Source organism: Arachis hypogaea, chromosome 20, assembly GCF_003086295.3.
Source record: "Arachis hypogaea cultivar Tifrunner chromosome 20, arahy.Tifrunner.gnm2.J5K5, whole genome shotgun sequence".
Taxonomy (NCBI): domain Eukaryota; kingdom Viridiplantae; phylum Streptophyta; class Magnoliopsida; order Fabales; family Fabaceae; genus Arachis; species Arachis hypogaea.
In genome coordinates this window covers 141999723-142019541 of record NC_092055.1, presented here as the reverse complement: position 1 = coordinate 142019541, position 19819 = coordinate 141999723, and the positions used below count along the sequence as shown (strand labels likewise).

General features: G+C 32.0%; 2 protein-coding genes across 5 annotated transcripts; both read right to left on the bottom strand.

Moving 5' to 3' along the window:
* Nucleotides 1-58: 58 nt before the first annotated feature.
* LOC112785080 (CST complex subunit CTC1) lies at nucleotides 59-8767 on the bottom strand. Of its 2 annotated transcripts, none has more exons than XM_025828490.3 (16): nucleotides 7627-8767; nucleotides 7399-7517; nucleotides 6989-7063; nucleotides 6810-6888; nucleotides 6649-6711; nucleotides 6487-6564; nucleotides 6084-6281; nucleotides 5763-5867; nucleotides 5317-5601; nucleotides 4126-4605; nucleotides 3076-3675; nucleotides 2894-2985; nucleotides 2538-2739; nucleotides 2384-2459; nucleotides 1036-1301; nucleotides 59-499 (listed from the first exon to the last, which is right to left on the bottom strand). In XM_025828490.3, exons 1-16 carry the CDS (start codon nucleotides 8677-8679, stop codon nucleotides 320-322), a joined length of 3951 nt encoding a protein of 1316 aa, XP_025684275.1. In that variant the 5' UTR covers nucleotides 8680-8767; the 3' UTR covers nucleotides 59-319. The 2 variants fall into 2 exon arrangements, with proteins under 2 accessions (XP_025684275.1, XP_072085511.1); XM_072229410.1 differs by having other exon boundaries at nucleotides 6989-7071; nucleotides 7627-8050.
* A 271-nt stretch (nucleotides 8768-9038) lies between these two features.
* LOC112786571 (uncharacterized) lies at nucleotides 9039-18404 on the bottom strand. Of its 3 annotated transcripts, none has more exons than XM_072229411.1 (3): nucleotides 17969-18404; nucleotides 11483-13771; nucleotides 9039-9519 (listed from the first exon to the last, which is right to left on the bottom strand). In XM_072229411.1, the coding sequence occupies exons 1-3, from the start codon at nucleotides 18225-18227 to the stop codon at nucleotides 9209-9211; spliced, it is 2859 nt and encodes a 952-aa protein (XP_072085512.1). In that variant the 5' UTR covers nucleotides 18228-18404; the 3' UTR covers nucleotides 9039-9208. The 3 variants fall into 3 exon arrangements, with proteins under 3 accessions (XP_072085512.1, XP_072085514.1, XP_072085513.1); XM_072229413.1 differs by having other exon boundaries at nucleotides 9039-9473; nucleotides 17969-18381; XM_072229412.1 differs by lacking the exon at nucleotides 9039-9519 and adding an exon at nucleotides 10362-10562 and having other exon boundaries at nucleotides 17969-18381.
* Nucleotides 18405-19819: the final 1415 nt, after the last annotated feature.

The window sequence follows — 19819 nt, the reverse complement described above, 5'->3', positions numbered from 1 at the left end:
ATAAAACCAAGGGTGTTTTTAGAGAAATAAACAAAGCAATAATTGAGCCGGCTCAATATAAAAATAACTCAATAATTGACAGGGTAATTGATGGCGTACATCATACATTAATAGAACTAACCACATGACAATTACTGCCTCTGTGTCTCAACAGTGCGTTAGTTATCAAAGTCTTGAAACTCTGCATTTTCTATAACTATATATTATAGCTACATAGATTTGTTAGGAACAACCACATACAACCTACCAGTTTCCAATTTGTGTGAAATTTGTAAGGGTAATATTCACGAATGCATGCAAAATCTTGTATTCACCTTAATTATGAGCACGAACTTCTCCGAAGTTCCTGAAGCATGTTCTTTGCCTCAGCCAGCATGCGGGGGCAAGAAACTTCGTTGGCCCATATATTCCGTAAGCTTCGCAGATTCGTTGTTTCGGTGAGGTATTCATTGTCCAACTGTCTAACTTCCTCTGCATCCATCAGACTAGCAACTACATTCTGACAACATCAGGTCAAAATCCATATTCAGCCAAATATTTAAGAGGAACAAAAGCAAATCAAAAGTTCAAAACAATAGGAAGCAAGATGGAAAGTACTATGAATTGGATAATCCAATACTGTCAGGACAGACAGACACAAAGAAAAAGGGGGATGCAATGTATCAGTGTCAGTATATCAGTTTCTCATCCCAAATAAGATACAAAGACAGTTTGTGTTTTGATCCCTATATTTCCGTCTCGTCTCTCAAACCAAACATTGCCCATAATGGACCACTAACAAGGGATAGCAGTAGCTATGAATAGGATGCTATAACAAATTGCAATAGCAAGTGTAATCAATATTTCCTTATTAAAATATGATGGATTTTCTTTTAGTTTTCCCCGTGAAGAATGAATTTGGCTTAATCAGAATGTTAGTGTTATACGAATTTATCAGTGTCAAGTTCCAATTCAAGTTATCTACACTCAATAAAATTTATGATAAACTAATATCACTGCAGCTGCTCCAGATCTGTATGATATATGAAAACTCACCCATACTCTACCAGCACACGCGTTGAAGATCATGAATTTGAGGGTGTTTTCGTCATATTGGTAAACGGCGTTGCCAGAAGTAACAGATACAGCAAGATCTTGAAAAGGTGACTCAATAAATAACCCTTGGTTTTTCACAGTAATTTTCTGATAATTCTTCAAAATTCTCCCTAGATTACAAGATGTGGTGGGTTCTTCATGTAGTCTCAACAAGGCTGCCGCCCTTTCAGCATTGGCCCAGCAACAACATGACGATGATCCATCATCTGTATGACACATGAAATGCCGGGTAAAAAACATTAAACAAAATTCTTCACAGATCAGCTGGCAAAAAATGTAGACCCAGAAAATATCATATATAAAAGGGAATCTTGACTCAGATGCTAACAAGCCGTCCTAGAGGTTTTGCAATTCTATGGGGCAATACATGCTTGAATTTGTCAGTGTATCAGTCGATTGTCTATAATCAGGTTCTTGACTCACCTTATTGTGCATTTGTTACTCCAATCTTGTTTTACTAGTTTTGGAAATTTCTTTTCTACTTGTTTTCTGAAAGAGGACATCCTAACCAAGAGTCTTTATAATTCTCTTCTTTTTTGAACTTCTTTTTCTATCAAACATTATTTTCAACCAAGTAATTGAATTAGGCATAAATTGCCAGCCCTGAAAAAGATCACTCATTTGATTCTTAGCAAGATATTTAAAATATTATCCAAGTCTCTGATTGAAAAAGCATTGTCAATGCAGAAATCAAGTTATAAGAAAAAATTATTGGCTCCTGGAAGAAATTCATGAAATGAACAATCAGCGGCAAACCCCATGTTTATCTGAGAGATAATCACACAATTTTATGCTAAGTGAATAAATATGGGCATAAGCATTATTACCAAAGAAAAAAAACCTCATAAGTGTGCACAGAAACTAGGACAGTATCAACTAAAGTGAACATTTCGTTTGTACAATTGAAAGTTGTCTATATCAAACAACTTTTAGTTGATAACTCTTACAGATAGTTTGTATCTTTAGATTAAAAAAATTATAACTTCTGAAAAAGAGGTAATAAAAGCAAAATATGAGAAAGAGAATGTGTGAGACCAACACACCTTTGTTGTTCTCAATCAAAGCTGTTAGAAAACGTTGATTTGTACAAATAGCACAGCCGAAAATAAAATTAGATGGCAGAAAACAGATACTCAACTAAGCAAAAGAGAGAATCAGGAATAGTTTCGAAAATGCACCAAGTTTCACCAGCACGCTTGATAAAATAAACTGCCAGATCGAAAATGATTCATTTGCTCTTAGCTGACTTTTCCAAAGGAAACCTTAACTGATTTTGATCTTAACTTACCCAACAGAAAACCAGCAAGTGGAATGTCAAAAGCAGTAGTGTTCCTCTCAAGAACTAAAATAAAGACTGCGACAACCTGTTACAAGAAGCAGTAATGAATATAATCTCATCTTTGAGTGCACAGATATTAATAGATAAATGCAAAGGAATTTACCCTGCACCGAAGCATTATTTGCTTGTTACTGGAGCACTGATGCAACTGAGAGATCAAACAAGAGACAGAATCTGGAGATGGATTGTATGCATCTTTAAGAAGGCTTAAATTGAAGGACCAGTCAGTGCACTGTTTATCATGTACTTTAATTGACTTTATCACAATAAATGATACAGGCAGTAACATGAATTTATTCTCGGACCTGCAGAACCAACAATCAGAAATCAAATTTGTTAACAAGATTGGCATGCAAGTATACGTTGTCCTTGTCACTGAGATTTCATTTTTAAAATGGTTTGCAACTGCCACATTTTATTGGAGCCCAGTTATTTCAGGCTATGACCTCAATTCCATACCTCGCATCAAGGATTCGATGAAATGTTGCGGTTACACCAGGTCCAAAACCAATTGGATAAGCATGCTTGCTTATAGAACCAAATATCTTCACCTAATAAGAAATGAAATACCATGACTAAGTTGTAAAAACAAGCACAGCATATATAAATATATAAATTGGGTAAGATGGAATTGCACTTACCATATGTTTATGCACTAATACATGAATGCAGAGACTTTTTCTATTTTGAATAAGGCCTTTCAACTGAAGAGAGTCAAGGCTTGCAGCACTTGAACATGCATTGCTTAAACTAGAGCCAATATCATGAATGTCAACCACATCACCCTCAAGAGAAATCAAATTTCCCTCGGGAAACATGAAGTTTGAATTTTGAGAACCACAACAAAGATTAGTCCTTCCTGCTACAATCCCAGGGCCCACAGAAACATTAGCACTCTCTTCTGATACTGCATATTTATGCATTTCACTGTACTCTGATTCGATAATGTTAACATCCAGGAGATCTGTGAGGTTGACAGGGAGATACAGACAAACATCTGAAGAGACATCTGGTGAATCAACATTGGATCTTAGCAAAAATCCTTCAATTTGCTCTTTAGTCAAAATCCCATCAGCGCTAGGAGAAACAGAATCTTTTCCAGATATGAATGAAATGCTGAAGATTAGTGTCCCAGAACCAACACGAAATTTAGCACGGCTACCAAAGCCAGCATCTTTCATATTGCAAAAGCAGTCTTTTGTACAATGCTCTATGATGTAACAATCACCAATCTTCAATGACTGAAATGCAGTATAAAAAGGGAATCAATACACCGGTTCACATAGCAAAGGGAAGTGCTATACAGAATTAGTTAATGCCTTCTTTCCTTGTCGCATTCACAGATAATCTTATACATGATAATAAACTAATACAATACATTGCAAATTTAATGTAAGCGGTCTCTTTTGCACTTTGATTTTGTTATGTTATATTAAAAGAAAAATAAGTGTTAAGAAATAAAAAAGTTATATAAATATATATTCTAATAAATATATTTAGCATCAAATAATATTTAATGTAAATTGTAGGAATATCATATACAATAAAAGATAAACTATAGAACATGTTAAAAAATACATATTTATTAATAGCATTGCAAACAGTATATCCGGTCTTATATTATCATATCAAATTATCAATAGATAAAAAGAGGGGCTATATAAACACATTCAAAAGAGTACATAAAATACCTGATACGTGAAAAATCTATCTAATGAGAACTCTAGCAAAACTTTCCTTGCATTTGATTTCGAGTCAAAACTCTTTGTAGATGATTTAGAGCGCACAACAGCAGTACAAATCACATTCTCATGTTGTAGCCTTCTAAAATTGGCTAGACACGATATGTCATCAGAACTCAAATCAAAACTTCTTTTGTTCTCTTTTGATATATTCAACAAATTGGAACAAGCTCTCAGCTCATTAATGGAAGTGAAAAAGTCATCCTTCGATGCACATGCTGATTCCTTATCAAGTTTCTGCCTCTTATTGGACCATACTTGCTCCTCATTATTACCATTAATTAAATAATCGGAGACTTCCTTGGTCTTATCCCTTGAAACATTATATGAATGCAAAATTTCTCTCTTCTCAGAAAGCAACAAATCAAATGGCAAAACTTTCGCTTCAACAAAAGTATTTGACTTGTCTGATTTCATGATATTAGAATACTGCAACAACAAGTAGTGCAAAATTGTTCAATTATATGTATTATATAATAAAAAAAAACATAACATTCGCAAACTATACTACAACAACAACAACAACAAAGTCTTGTCTCACTAGGTGAAATAAACACAACTATATAACAATAAAACAATTTCAAATGGGTAAAGCTACATGGAAGAAGAAAGAAAAAAACACAACTCTTTTTTAATACAAAACAGTAACAAAGTTTACGGAACATTGAAGTGAGGAGAGGAGCGTGGCTCAAGTGGTTCAGCATCTGTTTTCCTTAAGAAAATTATGGTTTTTGAGTCTCCTGTGGATGGGAAAAAACAGTGCCGGAAATACTTTATCACCAGAGTAAGCAACCCAACTCAAACAAAATTAGTTTAAGTCGAAGGGCTCCAAATTTGATAGTTCAGACCAATAAATAATATTCAAAGGCACCTAATAGACTCTTACAAGACCTATTAGGTGTAGCTTATAATCATAGATTCATTTATAGAGAACAGCTATGAGAAAACAGTAGTCAAAGGATTTAAAATCCGAAAAACAAAGGAACTGACAATTTAAACTTACAAAAGCAAGTAAAGTCAACTTGCACATTCTATGATAAAACAACTAATAATCCTATGCTACTTCACAATGAATATTTAATCATAGCTTGCAAAGCAATTAATGACTGCAAGTTCCTATTAAATATATGGTTAACATACCTTCCCTTGCAGGGGAAATTTGTGAGATACCCTAAGCAAATGGTAGCATCCAGGCTTGGGCACCAGACTTTCATTTTTCTTATCTCTACAAGGGTAATGGGGAAATTTTCGGCATTTTGCATTGCTCCAATGAAAGTAAACAAAAATTGAGCTGCTTAACTCCCTCTCTCTGGCTGGTTGAACGTAATTAAAGATCGTTCTGCATGATAATGACTCAATCTCAAGCAATTCCAAGCTATCCCCAAGTTCACCTATGCCGTCCACAAAAATATCATACTCTGACACCTATGAACCCAAAATAGAAAAATCACATAATACTTCAACAATAGGGGGGGGGGGATTAGACAGAATATATATATATATATATATATATATCTTAATTCTTAAGAATTCACAGGGAAAAATTAGGGAAGAGGAGAACTTGAATTGTTACGAGCATTGATGACCTCGTATATTTCTTCAGCATTCCAAATTAAGGGAAGGTCTGGAATAAGAACATCAATGCCACCAGTCGCATCAACCAGCTGCAGTCTGGTAGTCAACGGATTAATCTAAATATTCAAACCAAAATCATGAAAAACCTAATATCAGCAGAATGCCAATAAAATCAAAAGATCTGTGTCAAAACAAAGGTGCGGTTTTCATCATTAATCGACTAAAGAAAATTAAACTGCAATATAAATTTGAATAAGAGAGAATTAACACAGCTACTGCAAAAATGCAGCTTGATTTCAAATATTGAAGTTGAAGTTAAATTGAATAATAACCTTTAGATGTCCAAGCAAAGTAACGCCTACATCTTTGCCAGGAATAATCTTCCTCCCTGGTCTGCTACTATATCTTGCTAGATGAGGTAAAACTCTGGAATGGTTGCCAGCAGGCAATAATTTACAGCGGTTTTCTGATTTTAGAGTTCTCTCTATGGTATCTATACAGTGATGGATGAACACAGATGCTGGTATTACCTGCAACAAAGTATTAACAAAAAAGATACAGTAATATCAAATTTCTAATTGTCAATAACAAATACCTTCCGCTAATAAGAAAAATTAAGTATTCCTTTTCCTTTGGGGTCAAATAGTGGCCACATTTTGTGGAGCACATCTTGTCCAAAATTGATAAACTACCATAAGAAAATTTAACAAAAACAGAAAAGATAAAATAAAATACCAGTTTCAGGATATTGCAATGCAGATCTCCACTACAGCAGTTCAAATCATGTTTACGGATCCCAATGAAAGAACCATGCTGCCAAAGGAAAAAATTACAACCAGATTAATGCAGGAAATTTGGTTTCAGTTAAGTTTTCTAACCATCAGTTTGTTAGTATACCTCTGATTGAAACACTGATGGAGGAAGCAGTGAACTGGCATACATCTGAGCAAGCCCTTCTTCCTGAGAAAACATTGCACTAATAGTTCATCAGAATTGGAACATATATAAATCTCCAGGAAAAAAAAATCAAGAATTCCTTGAACCAAAAGGAAGATTACATGTTTGGATCCCAAAATCTCCTTGTCGCTTAAGCTACCAGCAAACATTTTACGTAAGCTTGAGATAAGAAGTAATAGCCTGCCAACCAACAACAGCAATAATGATAAAGGAATAATATACAGCACTCTTTATGACTATTGCTTATAACCATGCTAAAGGACATCAAAATATTTTATACCAGAGTCTTGCGGAAAATGGTAATGACTGAATGAACTGTCCAAGCATACTCTGAGATTTCAAAACTACATTACACCTGCAACACTGAACTGAATTATCACTTTATCTGCAAAAAATATGTACGGCCAACTATCAAAAAGAAATAAGACAGAAACACTCAAGGAAAAATTAATATTAACATTCATGCAAAACATACAAAAATCAGATAATGGTCGTGTATGACTTTTCAGTTCGAGCAAGTTGTTGACATTGGTCCAGTCTCCCTAATGATAAAGGGAAGGTTGACAATATGCACAAAACAAAAACAAAAGATTTCTCATTGGCGATACATGAGGTCTCAAAACCACCACACTACACACTCTTATCAATCCTATAAACATAAGCAAGATCAATTATGATAGCAGTACATACGCAGTTTCCAATGGGGAGAATGATTCCACAATGATGCTCGTATTGACGCAGGCTCCAAGAATTACAATTTTTGTCCATGAAAACTGTGGATCCACAAAATGCACATTTCTCACAGATACCTACAGAATGAAAAAGAATTAGGGATGCAATTTAAAGCACATAAAAAAACAAAGGCATCATTTAACATCAAGATAAGTGTTCACTAAACAGGAAATTTTCTTCACTCACAACAGCTCCAACTCTCAAACCATGCATCAGAGTATGCAGTTCATCCGTTAAAAGAAGCCAAACATCGTGGTCCAACTCCAAAGCCATTCCTTGCATGTAGACACCTTTGATTACGCCAGTGTACGTGCCACATTCACCCTTCATCTTCATATCACTCTTCAAGCAGGGTAGCCATTTCTTGGAAACTCGACACACATGAAGAACCGAGACATCCACGGTCACATACATAACCCAAGAGTCCTCCTTCGTTATGAAAGCCAACTTCTTCTTTAGCCGCGACACCATAACTCGGTTACCAATTAGCTTAGTCATTGCAGGGTGCCAAGGGGAAGCACCTCCACAAAAATACACTGTCTCCTTTTTAGTAAAAGAATGACCACTCCCACTCTCTAGATCGCTTATTAACTCTTTGGAACCGCATAACCTGCACTCACAACGCATCAATTGAACCACAAACCCTAACATTTTCACTTTAGAACTCGAATTCAAATCCGAATCGGATACACTAGCAACCATTGCACAAGGGACAACGGAAACAGGGCCAACCGACTCCACCACTCCGTAGAGTCGATAACGAGCCTTGGAGTTGTTCCCGTAGCTGCCGCAACTTCGATTCGGCACAAGCGGAATAGAATCCATTTGGTTTGCTTCTTCGTTGGGATCAAGAAAACACCATTTGATGATCTCCAAGAAGCCCGCACGGCTCTTTCCATGGCACTTAAAGGGAACAAAGTTCCAAGCTGTGACGCGGATTTGCTTGCCTAAAGCATAAGGTTGGAATTGGAGGAGGTCGCAGCAGACGGAGGCGGAGTCATCGGAGAATTGGAAGCAGGAGCAAGGGAAAGAGGACGGAGCAGTGTGGTTTGGGAGGGATAGGATTCCAATGATGACGGTTGGGAAGCGCCGGAGAGGGAGAACGCGGTGGGGGTTAGAACCGGGAGGTGGCGGAGGGGGAGAGGAGGAGGTGGAAGGGAAGTGGGAAAAGGCGGTGGCTGTGAAAGGGCGGAGGGAGTGGTGTAGGTCTGCTAGCTTGGCGACTTGTAGGGGTTCCATTTCCCGCGTCTTCGTCTGTTGCTTCAACCATGAGCTTGAGCGGGAACCAGGGTTTTCAACTGCATTTTTTATTTTATTTTTTTATTGTGTTACTTATATATCCCTGGGAATTGTTTGGGTGTCAATTTTTTTTTTTTAAAAAATTAATGATATTTTTTTAAAATTTTTTTATAAAAATAAAAATAATTTTATGTTTGTATCTTATATAAAAAAAATTTTTATTTATTAATTATATTTAGATAAAATAAAATAAAAATATTTTTTATTTTTCTGGTATTCTTATTTTTACTGTTAGAAATTTGTCAAAAACACTAAAAAAATTTTTAATCGATTTAATTGCGCTGAAAGTCTGAAACAAATTTGAATAAACAAAATAAAAAACTATTATTTATTGAATTTATTGTAAACAATGTATCTTAATTAGACTTTCTTCCAAGTGATATCCAAGTCAATACATGCATGATTCTATTTAAACAACTTAATATTGCAAACCCAGATCAAGAGAAAAAGCAAAGAAATAGTTCAATAATCAATAGTTGTCTGCAGCTTCTATTTCAAGCAGTCGAGCAATGCTTCGCATGGATGGCCGAGATTGAGGGCTTGTCTGCAAACACGAAAGACTTACATTTGCAATCGAGGTCAACTCTTTCAGAATATGTTCATTGGTTGGATGTGAGAGGCGTGGGTCTAAAACTTCAATCATGTTTATACTTGATTGACTAGAAGCTTTTATGTGAAGAACAACATCACCGGGGTGCTTTCCTGAAATAACTTCTAAGGCCAAAACGCCAAAGCTGAACACATCCAATTTCTCAGTCACCAACATCGTGTAAGCGAGTTCTGTCACACCCAGTAAAAATGTAAAGAAACTATGGGCTTGTTTGGGTGAGCTTCTAAGAAAAGATCTTTTTTCGAGTTATCTTTTTTTAAAAGATCTTATAGAGAAGTAAAAGTAATTTTATGTTTGGATATCTCATGTAAAAAGGTCTTTTTATCATGTTTGGGCGCCATTATTTTGTTAAAAAAAGATCTTTTTTCAATGAAAAAAGATCTTTTTTTATTTTTTAACGTGTTTGACAAATTTCTAGTAGTAAAAGTAAAAGCACTAGTAAAATCAAAAAAAGATCTTTTTTGAAAAGCTGTAATTTACATCTTTTTTTAAAAGATCTTTTTTCCTTAAAAAAAAGATGTTTTTCATGTAATAAATGAACAAAAAAGTACTTTTATACTGTTATACCCAAACATAATTGATAAATAAAAAGACCTTTTTACATGAGATATCCAAACATAAAATTACTTTTACTTCTCTATAAGATCTTTTAAAAAAAGATAACTCAAAAAAAGATCTTTTTTTAAAAGCTCACCCAAACAAGCCCATAATGTTTGGGTATAACAATATAAAAGTACTTTTTTGTTTATTTATTACATGAAAAACATCTTTTTTTTTTAAGGAAAAAAGATCTTTTAAAAAAAGATGTAAATTACAGCTTCTCAAAAAAGATCTTTTTTTGATTTTACTAGTGCTTTTACTTTTACTACTAGAAATTTGCCAAACACGTTAAAAAATAAAAAAAGATCTTTTTTCATTGAAAAAAGATCTTTTTTTAACAAAATAATGACGCCCAAACATGCACTATATTTTTCAATATTTAAAACTTGTCTTATTTAACATTTATTACAACAATGAATGAATGTTAAATAAAGTAAGTTATGACTATTTTTTGCTAATTTTTTTTTTCTACCAAACATTTCAGTTTTCAAGAATTTGATTCTGAACCAAAAAAGAGGAGTGCTACACATACAAGTCATTTTTGTTTACAAGTCTTATAAGTTGGGCCTAACGTGCGTTATTGAACCATCTTCGCGTGCTTCATCTTCGTTTCCTTTTTTAAGAAGAAAAAGAAGAAGAGACATAGAGAAAGAAGAAAAAGAAGAAAAAGAGGCAAAAAAAAAAAAAACGTGAAAACGGCGTGAATATAAATGACTTGTATGATTTGTATAGAAAAGCGTTCTCTATTTGCCTTCGATCTCCTTCTGTTTTTTTTTTATTTTTATGGTTTCTGAAATCAAGTTTTGAAATTGTTTTGAAGATAATGAAACTTCAGAAATACACCCGGACGATTACAAAATTACACCAAATGATTACAGAAATACATCCAAAGGATTATAGAAATACACCCAAACAGTTACAGAAATAAACCAAACGATTACAGAAATACACCCAAATGATTTAAGAAATACACCCAATATAGAGTATATTTCTTTTTGAAATCTTTTAATGTTTTGCTGGTTAAGGATTAGGCACATGACAGAGACAAACTTAAAAAAAATTTAGAAGAACAGTAAAACAGTACCTTAAATAATGTTTCTTCATTTTTTCTGGTGATTTTGATGAAGGAGAAAGAGAAAACGAAAAGAGAAGAAGAAATTTCAATAAAAAAAAGGAGGAAGAGGTGGTCTTGATAACGATGATAACGAGAGAGAAAAATTATGAAAAAAGAAGAAAAAGAAACACGGAAGAAGAGGAAGAGGAAGCACGGAGAAAGAAGAAGAAGAAAAAGAGGCAAAAAAAAACGTGAAACAGCGTGAATATAAATGACTTGTATAACTTGTATTAAAAATCACTTGTATGTAGAGAATTACTCACCAAAAAATATTTGATAACCAAAGAAAATTAGTTAAAAACAGTTATAATTTGTCTTATTTAATATTCATTAATTATGGCGATAATTAATAAATACTAAATAATACAAGTTTCGGCCTTTTTTTTTTTTTTTTTCTATAAAAAAGTGCCAATACGCACCTGGAGCAGCATAGCCATATGTGCCTGCAAACGACGTCCAAATCGATGAATCTGGCTTCAAGAACCTAGCAGTGCCGAAATCGGAGACACGAGCTTCAAGATTGGAGGACAGCAAAATGTTCTTGCTCGATATGTCTCTATGAATCAATGGAGGAGTGTGATCATGATGCATATAGGACAAAGCATGCGCAACGCCTTTGATAATGTTCACCCTCTTAGGCCAATCTAGTTCCAATGCTTTGATATCATTTCCAAGCATCTCAGCTAAGTTCCCTCGATCCAAATACTCATAGATCAAGAATGTGTGTGTCTTGTTAGAGCAGAATCCATAGAGTTTCACAATGTTTCTATGGCGCGTTTCTCTCATGGCTTCCACTTCGCTCTGGAAGGATTTTATACTCTCAACATCTAAGCTTTCTGATTCACATTTCAACTTTTTCACAGCAAATACTTCTTCTTGTTGGCCTCCTTTGATAACTGCCTTGTAAACTCTCCCGATCGCTCCCTCGCCGACGCAGCAACGGCTGTCAAAGTTGTTGGTAGCTTCAATTATATCTCTGTAGACAATTTTGCCATCGAATGACCAAATTGAAAACAGATTTTGATTTTCTCTCATGCTTGCTGAAAAGTTTTGTTTTGAAACTGTTGATTTTGGCTTTTTCTTGAAGCACAAAATCCCAACTAACACCAATGAAAGAAACAAAATACCTCCCAATGTAACAGCAGAAAGTATTACTATTTCATTTCTTTTACTACTTCCATCAACAGGTTCAGTGACTGAGTCTTCACAATGTTGCAAACCTTGGATATTGCCACATAAACCTTTGTTGTTTCTCAAATCCATTGGAAGAAGTGAAGAGTTGAATATGCCATTTCTAGGCACAGGGCCTTCCAGATGATTGTAAGAGAGGTTGATGGTTAACAAGCTCAACATTTCACCAAGGGACTTGGGGATTCGACCGGAGAGATTGTTGTGAGAGAGATTCAAGCTTACCAAATTCACAAGCTTACCAAGATCAGCAGGAATTTCCCCTGAAAATGAATTGTAACTCAGGTCCAAAAATTCTTGCAAGGATGCAAGATTTCCTATTTGGTAAGGGATTGTGCCATTCAAGTGATTGTTGCTCAAATTTAAACTCAGCAACTTGGTGCAATCCCCTATCTGATTTGGGATTGGTCCAAACAACATGTTCTTGGACAAGTCTAAGTTCACCAAATTAGAAAGCTTTCCAATTTCTTCTGGTGTCATACCAGTAAGTTTGTTGCCACCCAACTTCAATTCATACAAGCGACTTGCATTTTCAATTTGTGAAGGAATCTTCCCTGAGATTTGATTATAGGACAGGTCAAGACTTTCTAACTGCTTCAGTTGAAAAATCTCTTCTGGAATAAAGCCTCTTATGGAATTGCCAGCCATTTTAAGTAGTTGCAAGTTCTTGCAGGCACCCCATTTCGCAGATAACCGGCCTCGAATCCTGTTGTAACTGAAATCAATGTAAGTGAGGTTCGGATACACTCCAAAATCTTGATCTGCATAGCCTGTCAACTGATTGTACTCGATTCGAACTCGATGCAATGTTGGGCAGTTTCTAAGGCTTCTTGGGATTGGACCGGTGAAACTATTGTGTGCTGCACTGAAGTTGACAAGCTTTCCACCTTTGCACACTTGAGGTGGCAATTCTCCAACAAAGTTGTTTTCAGCCAGATGAAGTACAACTAATGAAGACAAGTTTCCGAATTCTCGTGGCACCGTGCCGGTTAAGTTGTTGATTTGAAACCGCAAGTCTGTTAGATTTGTTAACTTGCCAATACTAGAAGGTATTGTACCTGAGAAATGGTTTTGATTCACTCTAAGAACAGTTAAATGTGTGCAATTTCCTAGAGATGGAGGTATAGGCCCATAAAAGTTGTTATCATCTAAAGCTAGCAATGTCAAGTTTTTTATGTTGCCTATTTCATTTGGAATTTTTCCACCTAAAAGGGTTGTTTCACACAAGAAATTCCTGATGCTAATGAGGCCAGTTCTTGGCTCATTGGTTCCATCAGGAAATAAGCGAGGGTCTAGTGTTCCTGTTATGTTATTTCTTGACACATCAAGCTCATAGACTTTGGTGAGATTTGCAATAGAAAGAGGTAAAGTGCCATTGAGAGAATTGGTGGAAAGGTCAAGGAATTGAAGTTTTGAGAGTATCCCAATGTTTTGGGGTATGGTGCCTCTAAGATTATTTGTTTTGAGATCAAGTCGTAGGAGGTTGGGAAAAGCAGTGAAGTCTAAGTTTTCAAGGGTACCTGCAAGGACAAGAAAGTAGAGATTTTACTTGGGGATTGGAATAGTGAACATAATAAATAAACCAAAATGTTTGGTAACTAAAATAAAGAGTAAATGACAAATAGTTCATTGACCTTTTAATTCGTAAATATTTAAGTTTTTGAAGATTTAAAAATATATTTAAGTTTTTGACTTTTTTAAAATTTAGACATATTAATCCTTCATATTCACTTGGGTCTGTTAGACTTAACAGAAAAATCAAACGTGGCTCCCGTTGTACTGAACTGGTTGATATGAATGCACACTTGAGAGTTTTTTAAAATGGGACAAATTAGACCTAGAGATTGATGTGTCCATGTTTTGGATAGGTCATGGACTTAAATGTATTTTGAAATCTCCATATAAAATTAGCCAAAATAAATTCACGATCGATTTGTCCTTTTCTCCAAAATAAATTAGCCAAAAACAGTCAGAATTTACCTTATAAAATGTAATCAATTATGCTAGGTACATATAGGGCTGGCAATGGGTAGGGTAGGGTAGGGTTTGGACTCTACCCTAACCCTACCTGCGGGTTGAAAACTTTCTTAAAACTCTACCCTATCCTATCCGCGAGTTGAGAATCTCTCAACTCTAACTCTACCCGCACGGCCGCACCCTAAAGTTCTAAACCCTACCCTACCCGTAGAAAAAAAAATTTTCAAGCAAATATAAAATTCAACTATTCCAAATTTTATACATATTAATAAAATAGAAAATAAAAAAATAAATTCAGATTAAAATTAAAAACAATAAAATCTTTAAAAAATCCAACATAAAATTACAAATAATATGATCATCAACTAGTTTAGTAGTTATTTCAAGTTTTTATAAGAGGAAGATTGTGAGTTCAACACTCACTATCTTCACTACATACATAACTTTTATACATATTATATAATATATTAAGGATGCAGGTAGGGTAGGATAGGATATACCCTAAACCCACCCCCTACCCTACCCGCAGGTAAATTCGTACCCTACCCTACCCTACCCGCAGTGGGTAGGATAGACAACCCTATTGGTCCGGATTGGGTACCCGCGGGTAGGGTATATATTGACAGCCCTAGGTATAGGGGTGGCAAACGGGCCTAAACCCGCCGGGCCCGCCCGAATAACTCGCCAAAAAAAGCGGGCCGGGTTGGAAAATTAGGACCGCCAAATAGTAAAAGCCCTCTTAAACCGCAGACTTTGGCGGGACGGGACGGGCTTCCCAGCTGGGCTTAGTGTTTTTTTTTATAAGGGATATTTTTGTAATTTTTTTGACAAAATCCAACTTCCCCCAACCCAATTTACAAGAGAATGAAGATGAAAATTGAGTGTTTTTTATTATGTTTATTTTGTTTTGGAGACAATATTTATAATTATGTTTGGATTATATTTATTTTACTTTGAAAACAATATTTATAATTATTTTTTTGATGAAAACTTGGTTTATAATTATATTTATTAGTTATTTATAATTACAAAGACTTTAATATTTGTGAATATAAAAATTATAATTTTTTTATGCTTTTAGAAATTATAATAGTTAAAAGTAATTAAAAAAAAAAGGATATTTGGCGGGCTTAAGCCCGCCAGCCCGCCGTTAGGCGGGACAGGGTGGAATTTTGGAACCGCCTCACTAGGCGGGGCGGGGCGGTCTTCCCCGCTTGCCACCCCTACCTAGGTACATACTAAAATTCAGCTATCCATATAAAATACATGTTAAAATATAAATAGATATTAAAAATAAGTTAAACAATATATATATTTATACATAAATATGTAGTGACTAATTTTTGGCATACAAATAACATTTTTTAAAATAGTGTTAATTATACATTAAAATTAACTATCAAATTTAACTAATAATATAAAATACACATTAAAAATAAGTTAAACAATATATATATTTATACACAAATACATACTATTTAATTTTGGTGTGGACATATTATTTTTTGCTTTGTCAATGGAGATATCATATATGTCACATAGCATCTTTTTTTTTTTTTTTTTTTGAGAGAAAGAAATTGGACAACTCTCTAGACATTTATTATAATATATTAAAAGAAATAGACATTTAAGCTTTTATGTTTCATATCAAATTGCCATGTCATCTATAACAACAATAACATAGAAAAAAACATCTATTGTAAATCTACATTTAAATTATTATAGAGAATAACATCTATATGATCAATTTAATATTAATTTCATAATTTTATATATTAAATTATCTAATTTTATAAAAAAGGTCAATTCATATCAATAGTTTAAATTTGAATATTGCATATCTTATTTGAAGAATAAATTATATTTTATGAAATTCTATTTATTATTTATCTATCTATCTATATATATTTATTCATAATGTATAAAAAAAAAATTAAATAATGACACAATGAACGCTTGACATATTAAATAACTTCTAATATTGTCACATAAATATTTTAATAAAATTATTATTTTATAATTTTTTTTATCATCATATTATTTTTTAATTTTCTTAGGTAGTGTTTAGTCTTACTATTTAATTTCTTTTTACTCATGCGTATATGTAGGTTACTCCGTATTTTTAATAGTCATGTTATTTTTTTAATATATATAAATTAATTAATAAATTCTTTCTTTTTATTCTCACCTATATATTTATATTACTATATATAAATCAGTATTCATTTCACATTTTTTTATCTCCTATTATATAATTTTATGCCTTTTACTCGTTTTCTCTATCATTGTTAATGTTTTGCATAATTATTTGAAAAATTTAGTTGATAATCACGATTTTTTATTTTAGTTCGCTAAATAATTTGCTCACTACATGGTGGGTGATTAACTCCTAAAATATTATAATATATGAAATTCTTATAATATTTTTAAGTTTTCTTTTACTATTTTTAATCTAATTATATTTATTAATTATATATTATCTTATATCACTTTTATGTTTTTTAATTATTTATATTTTTTAATATTATTTAGTTATAATAATAATGTTAAAAAAATATAATGTCATAACTCGTTGATGTTATTCTTAATTACTGAAACATTATATCTATATTTGCATTATATCTTATAATTTTATTTTTCTACTATAATATTATTTAAGTTTACTAAACATATATATGTATCAGGTGACAAACTCCTTGAAACACTAAAATGTATAATATTTTGTAAGTAGATAATAACATAGAGAAAATAATTTACTTATATAATCACTTTTAAAATATCATAATAAATAATATTTATATAATATTAATTTCATAATTTTTCACATGAAAATTTTTAATTATATAAAACAAATCATATTATAAAAAATATTCATTTATATCAATAATCTAAATTTTAATATCCTATATATTTTTTATTTGTTGAATAAATTTTATTTTATAAAATTATAAAAATTATATAAAAAAGAAATTAAAACAGAATTATCTAAAAGAAATTATATAATAGTTTATATAAAAACATTAATACTGCATATCCTATTTGTTGAAAAATTTATTTTATAAAATTATAAAAATTAAAAGTAGTTAGCTAAGGACACCTTAGAAGATTTTAGTAAAATGATAAAGAGTAAAATAATAATTAGGTTCATAAATTAGTCTTTAAATATATATATATATATATATATATATATATATATATATATATATATATATATATTATCAATTTAGTATTTTAAGATAACAAACGGTAAACATACATGATATCCTTCTATCAATTTATCAACTAAAATCTAACAGTGATGTTTATATATACTGTTAATTATTTTGATATGTCTATCTATAAAAGATAGTAATGTAAATAATAACTTTTGAAGCGAAATTTCATTTATTTTGATATAATTTGTGATAAATAGAAAATAGTTGATAAATGATATATAAAGATTCAAAAAATAATAAATGCTTTAATATCCAAAACAATATTTTTTTTTACTCATGTGATAGTAACGAGACATACACCATTGTAAATAGTGAAATATATAGACAATTTAATTTCGTTTTACACTATTTATTAACAAAAGAATATATATGTCCACCATTTACTATTTTAAAGGACTTAATTGATATTTCTTTTTCTTCAAGAATAAATTAGTCCAAGTTCAACGTATTCGAAAATCTAATTGCCATCTTATTCAATGATAAAAGTATATGTGCATTCTTTATCATTTTAACCACATTGAGTACCTGTAAGTCCGGTGTATGCTAAGTTTATGACAACCACACTGCCTTGAGAATCACAAGTGATCCCTCTCCATGAACACGGGCTTTGAGTTTGAGCTTGAAAAGCCCATGAATCAAGAATTGGTTGGGCTGGGAGGGTTTCTTTCCACCTAAGTAAGGCCTTGGCTTCTCGTTCTGAGCCTCCACATAACAAAGCCAGCAAAAGCACCACCACAGCTTGAATTACAAGCTGAACAACACAACAACATGTAGGGTTCCTCATTATTAAACAAAGTACCTTGTTCAGTTTTCTATTTTTCCTTTTTTTTTTTTTTTTTTTGATACAGAAGAGTTGTATGCTTAATGTCACCTAATTATTAAGGTGTTCATTTAAATTGGCAAAAACTTGAGCAAATTTCCTTTTGCCGTTTGAAGACTCAGTTGACTTAAGTGATGCCACGATCTTATTATCCGATTTAGTTTCTACATAGTTATTTTTATTTTATTTTAAATTTGTGGCTAAAATTTTGAAATATAGGATAAAAATACTATTTAAATACCAAAAATTATATTTTTTATTTTAATATTTGGTTGATACTGGTATTTCTTCGAATTGTGGATTGTTAGAGTGTTAATCTCAAATGTAAAATCGTTTAATTTAGGATGTAGAAATTAGATTTTTCGATTTTTAGGAGGTATAGAAATTGGATCATTTTTTTTGCCATGTAAAAATCAGACCTTTTGATTTATAGGAGATACAAAGATCAGACCATCTGATTTTTAGGATGTAATAATCAAATCCTTTGATTTCTATTTTAAAAAGATTAAAAAATTTGAGGTGGGAAAATTGAACCCTCTGATTTTAGTTTTTTCCACGATTTTAAAAAATACTAAAAAATTATAATATTTGAGGTATATCATTCATTAAAAAAAATTAGCCCAAAAATCAATCACTAATTATTATATATTTGTAAAAATATATATGCTATTTTACTCATTTTTAATATATATATATTTGTTATTTCAACGTATATTTTATATAAATAATTATTTTAATAGTTTTTTTTCTTTCTACATGTATAATGTTTGAATTATATAATAGATATTCTTTTCATTTTACAGTTTCAGAACAAAAAAGAAGAATAGGTCAACATAAAAAAAATTATTTTAATAGTTGCAAAAAATTATATCAAAAAGTAGAATTATCTTTACACATAAAAGACATAAATTTTATAAATATAATTGATGACTCGATACTACTCTCTTTTTTTTTTTTCTCTTAAACTACTTTGAATTATTAGTTATTATATAATTAAATAAAGTTAGGGTTATAAAAGAAAATTTTAAAACATCATTACCTAAAATATTTTTAAAACTTTAGAAAATGAAAATAATACAATACTACACACACTCTAGTTACAAATACGTACCATAGAAGTTTTGTGTGTCTTTTAAACGTGAAAACAAAAATAAATATATACAATTTAGGGAGAAGAATTTTTTTTTTTCCACATCTAACCAGAGCACAAAAATAAAGCAAAGTAAAACACAAAAGTTAATCTTTACGCACGTCATCTTATAAAAAATATTGTTTTTTTGTTAAGGAAAAGTATATGAACCAATTCTAAATCAGTCAAAAATGGAACAACTTAATTAATTATAAATATAGTAATTAGTTTTAGTTATTTATGATTTAAAATTTTGGTTATTAAATGTTTTACCATATTTAAATTAGGAGGAGATACATTCAATATCATTACAACATGAATCACGAAAACTGATTTAATTAGCTTCCGTCTTTTTACCATCTTTTCCTCTCTAAATACCTAAAACATGATAAATCAGAAAATATATTCAAAATCATCCAATTTATAA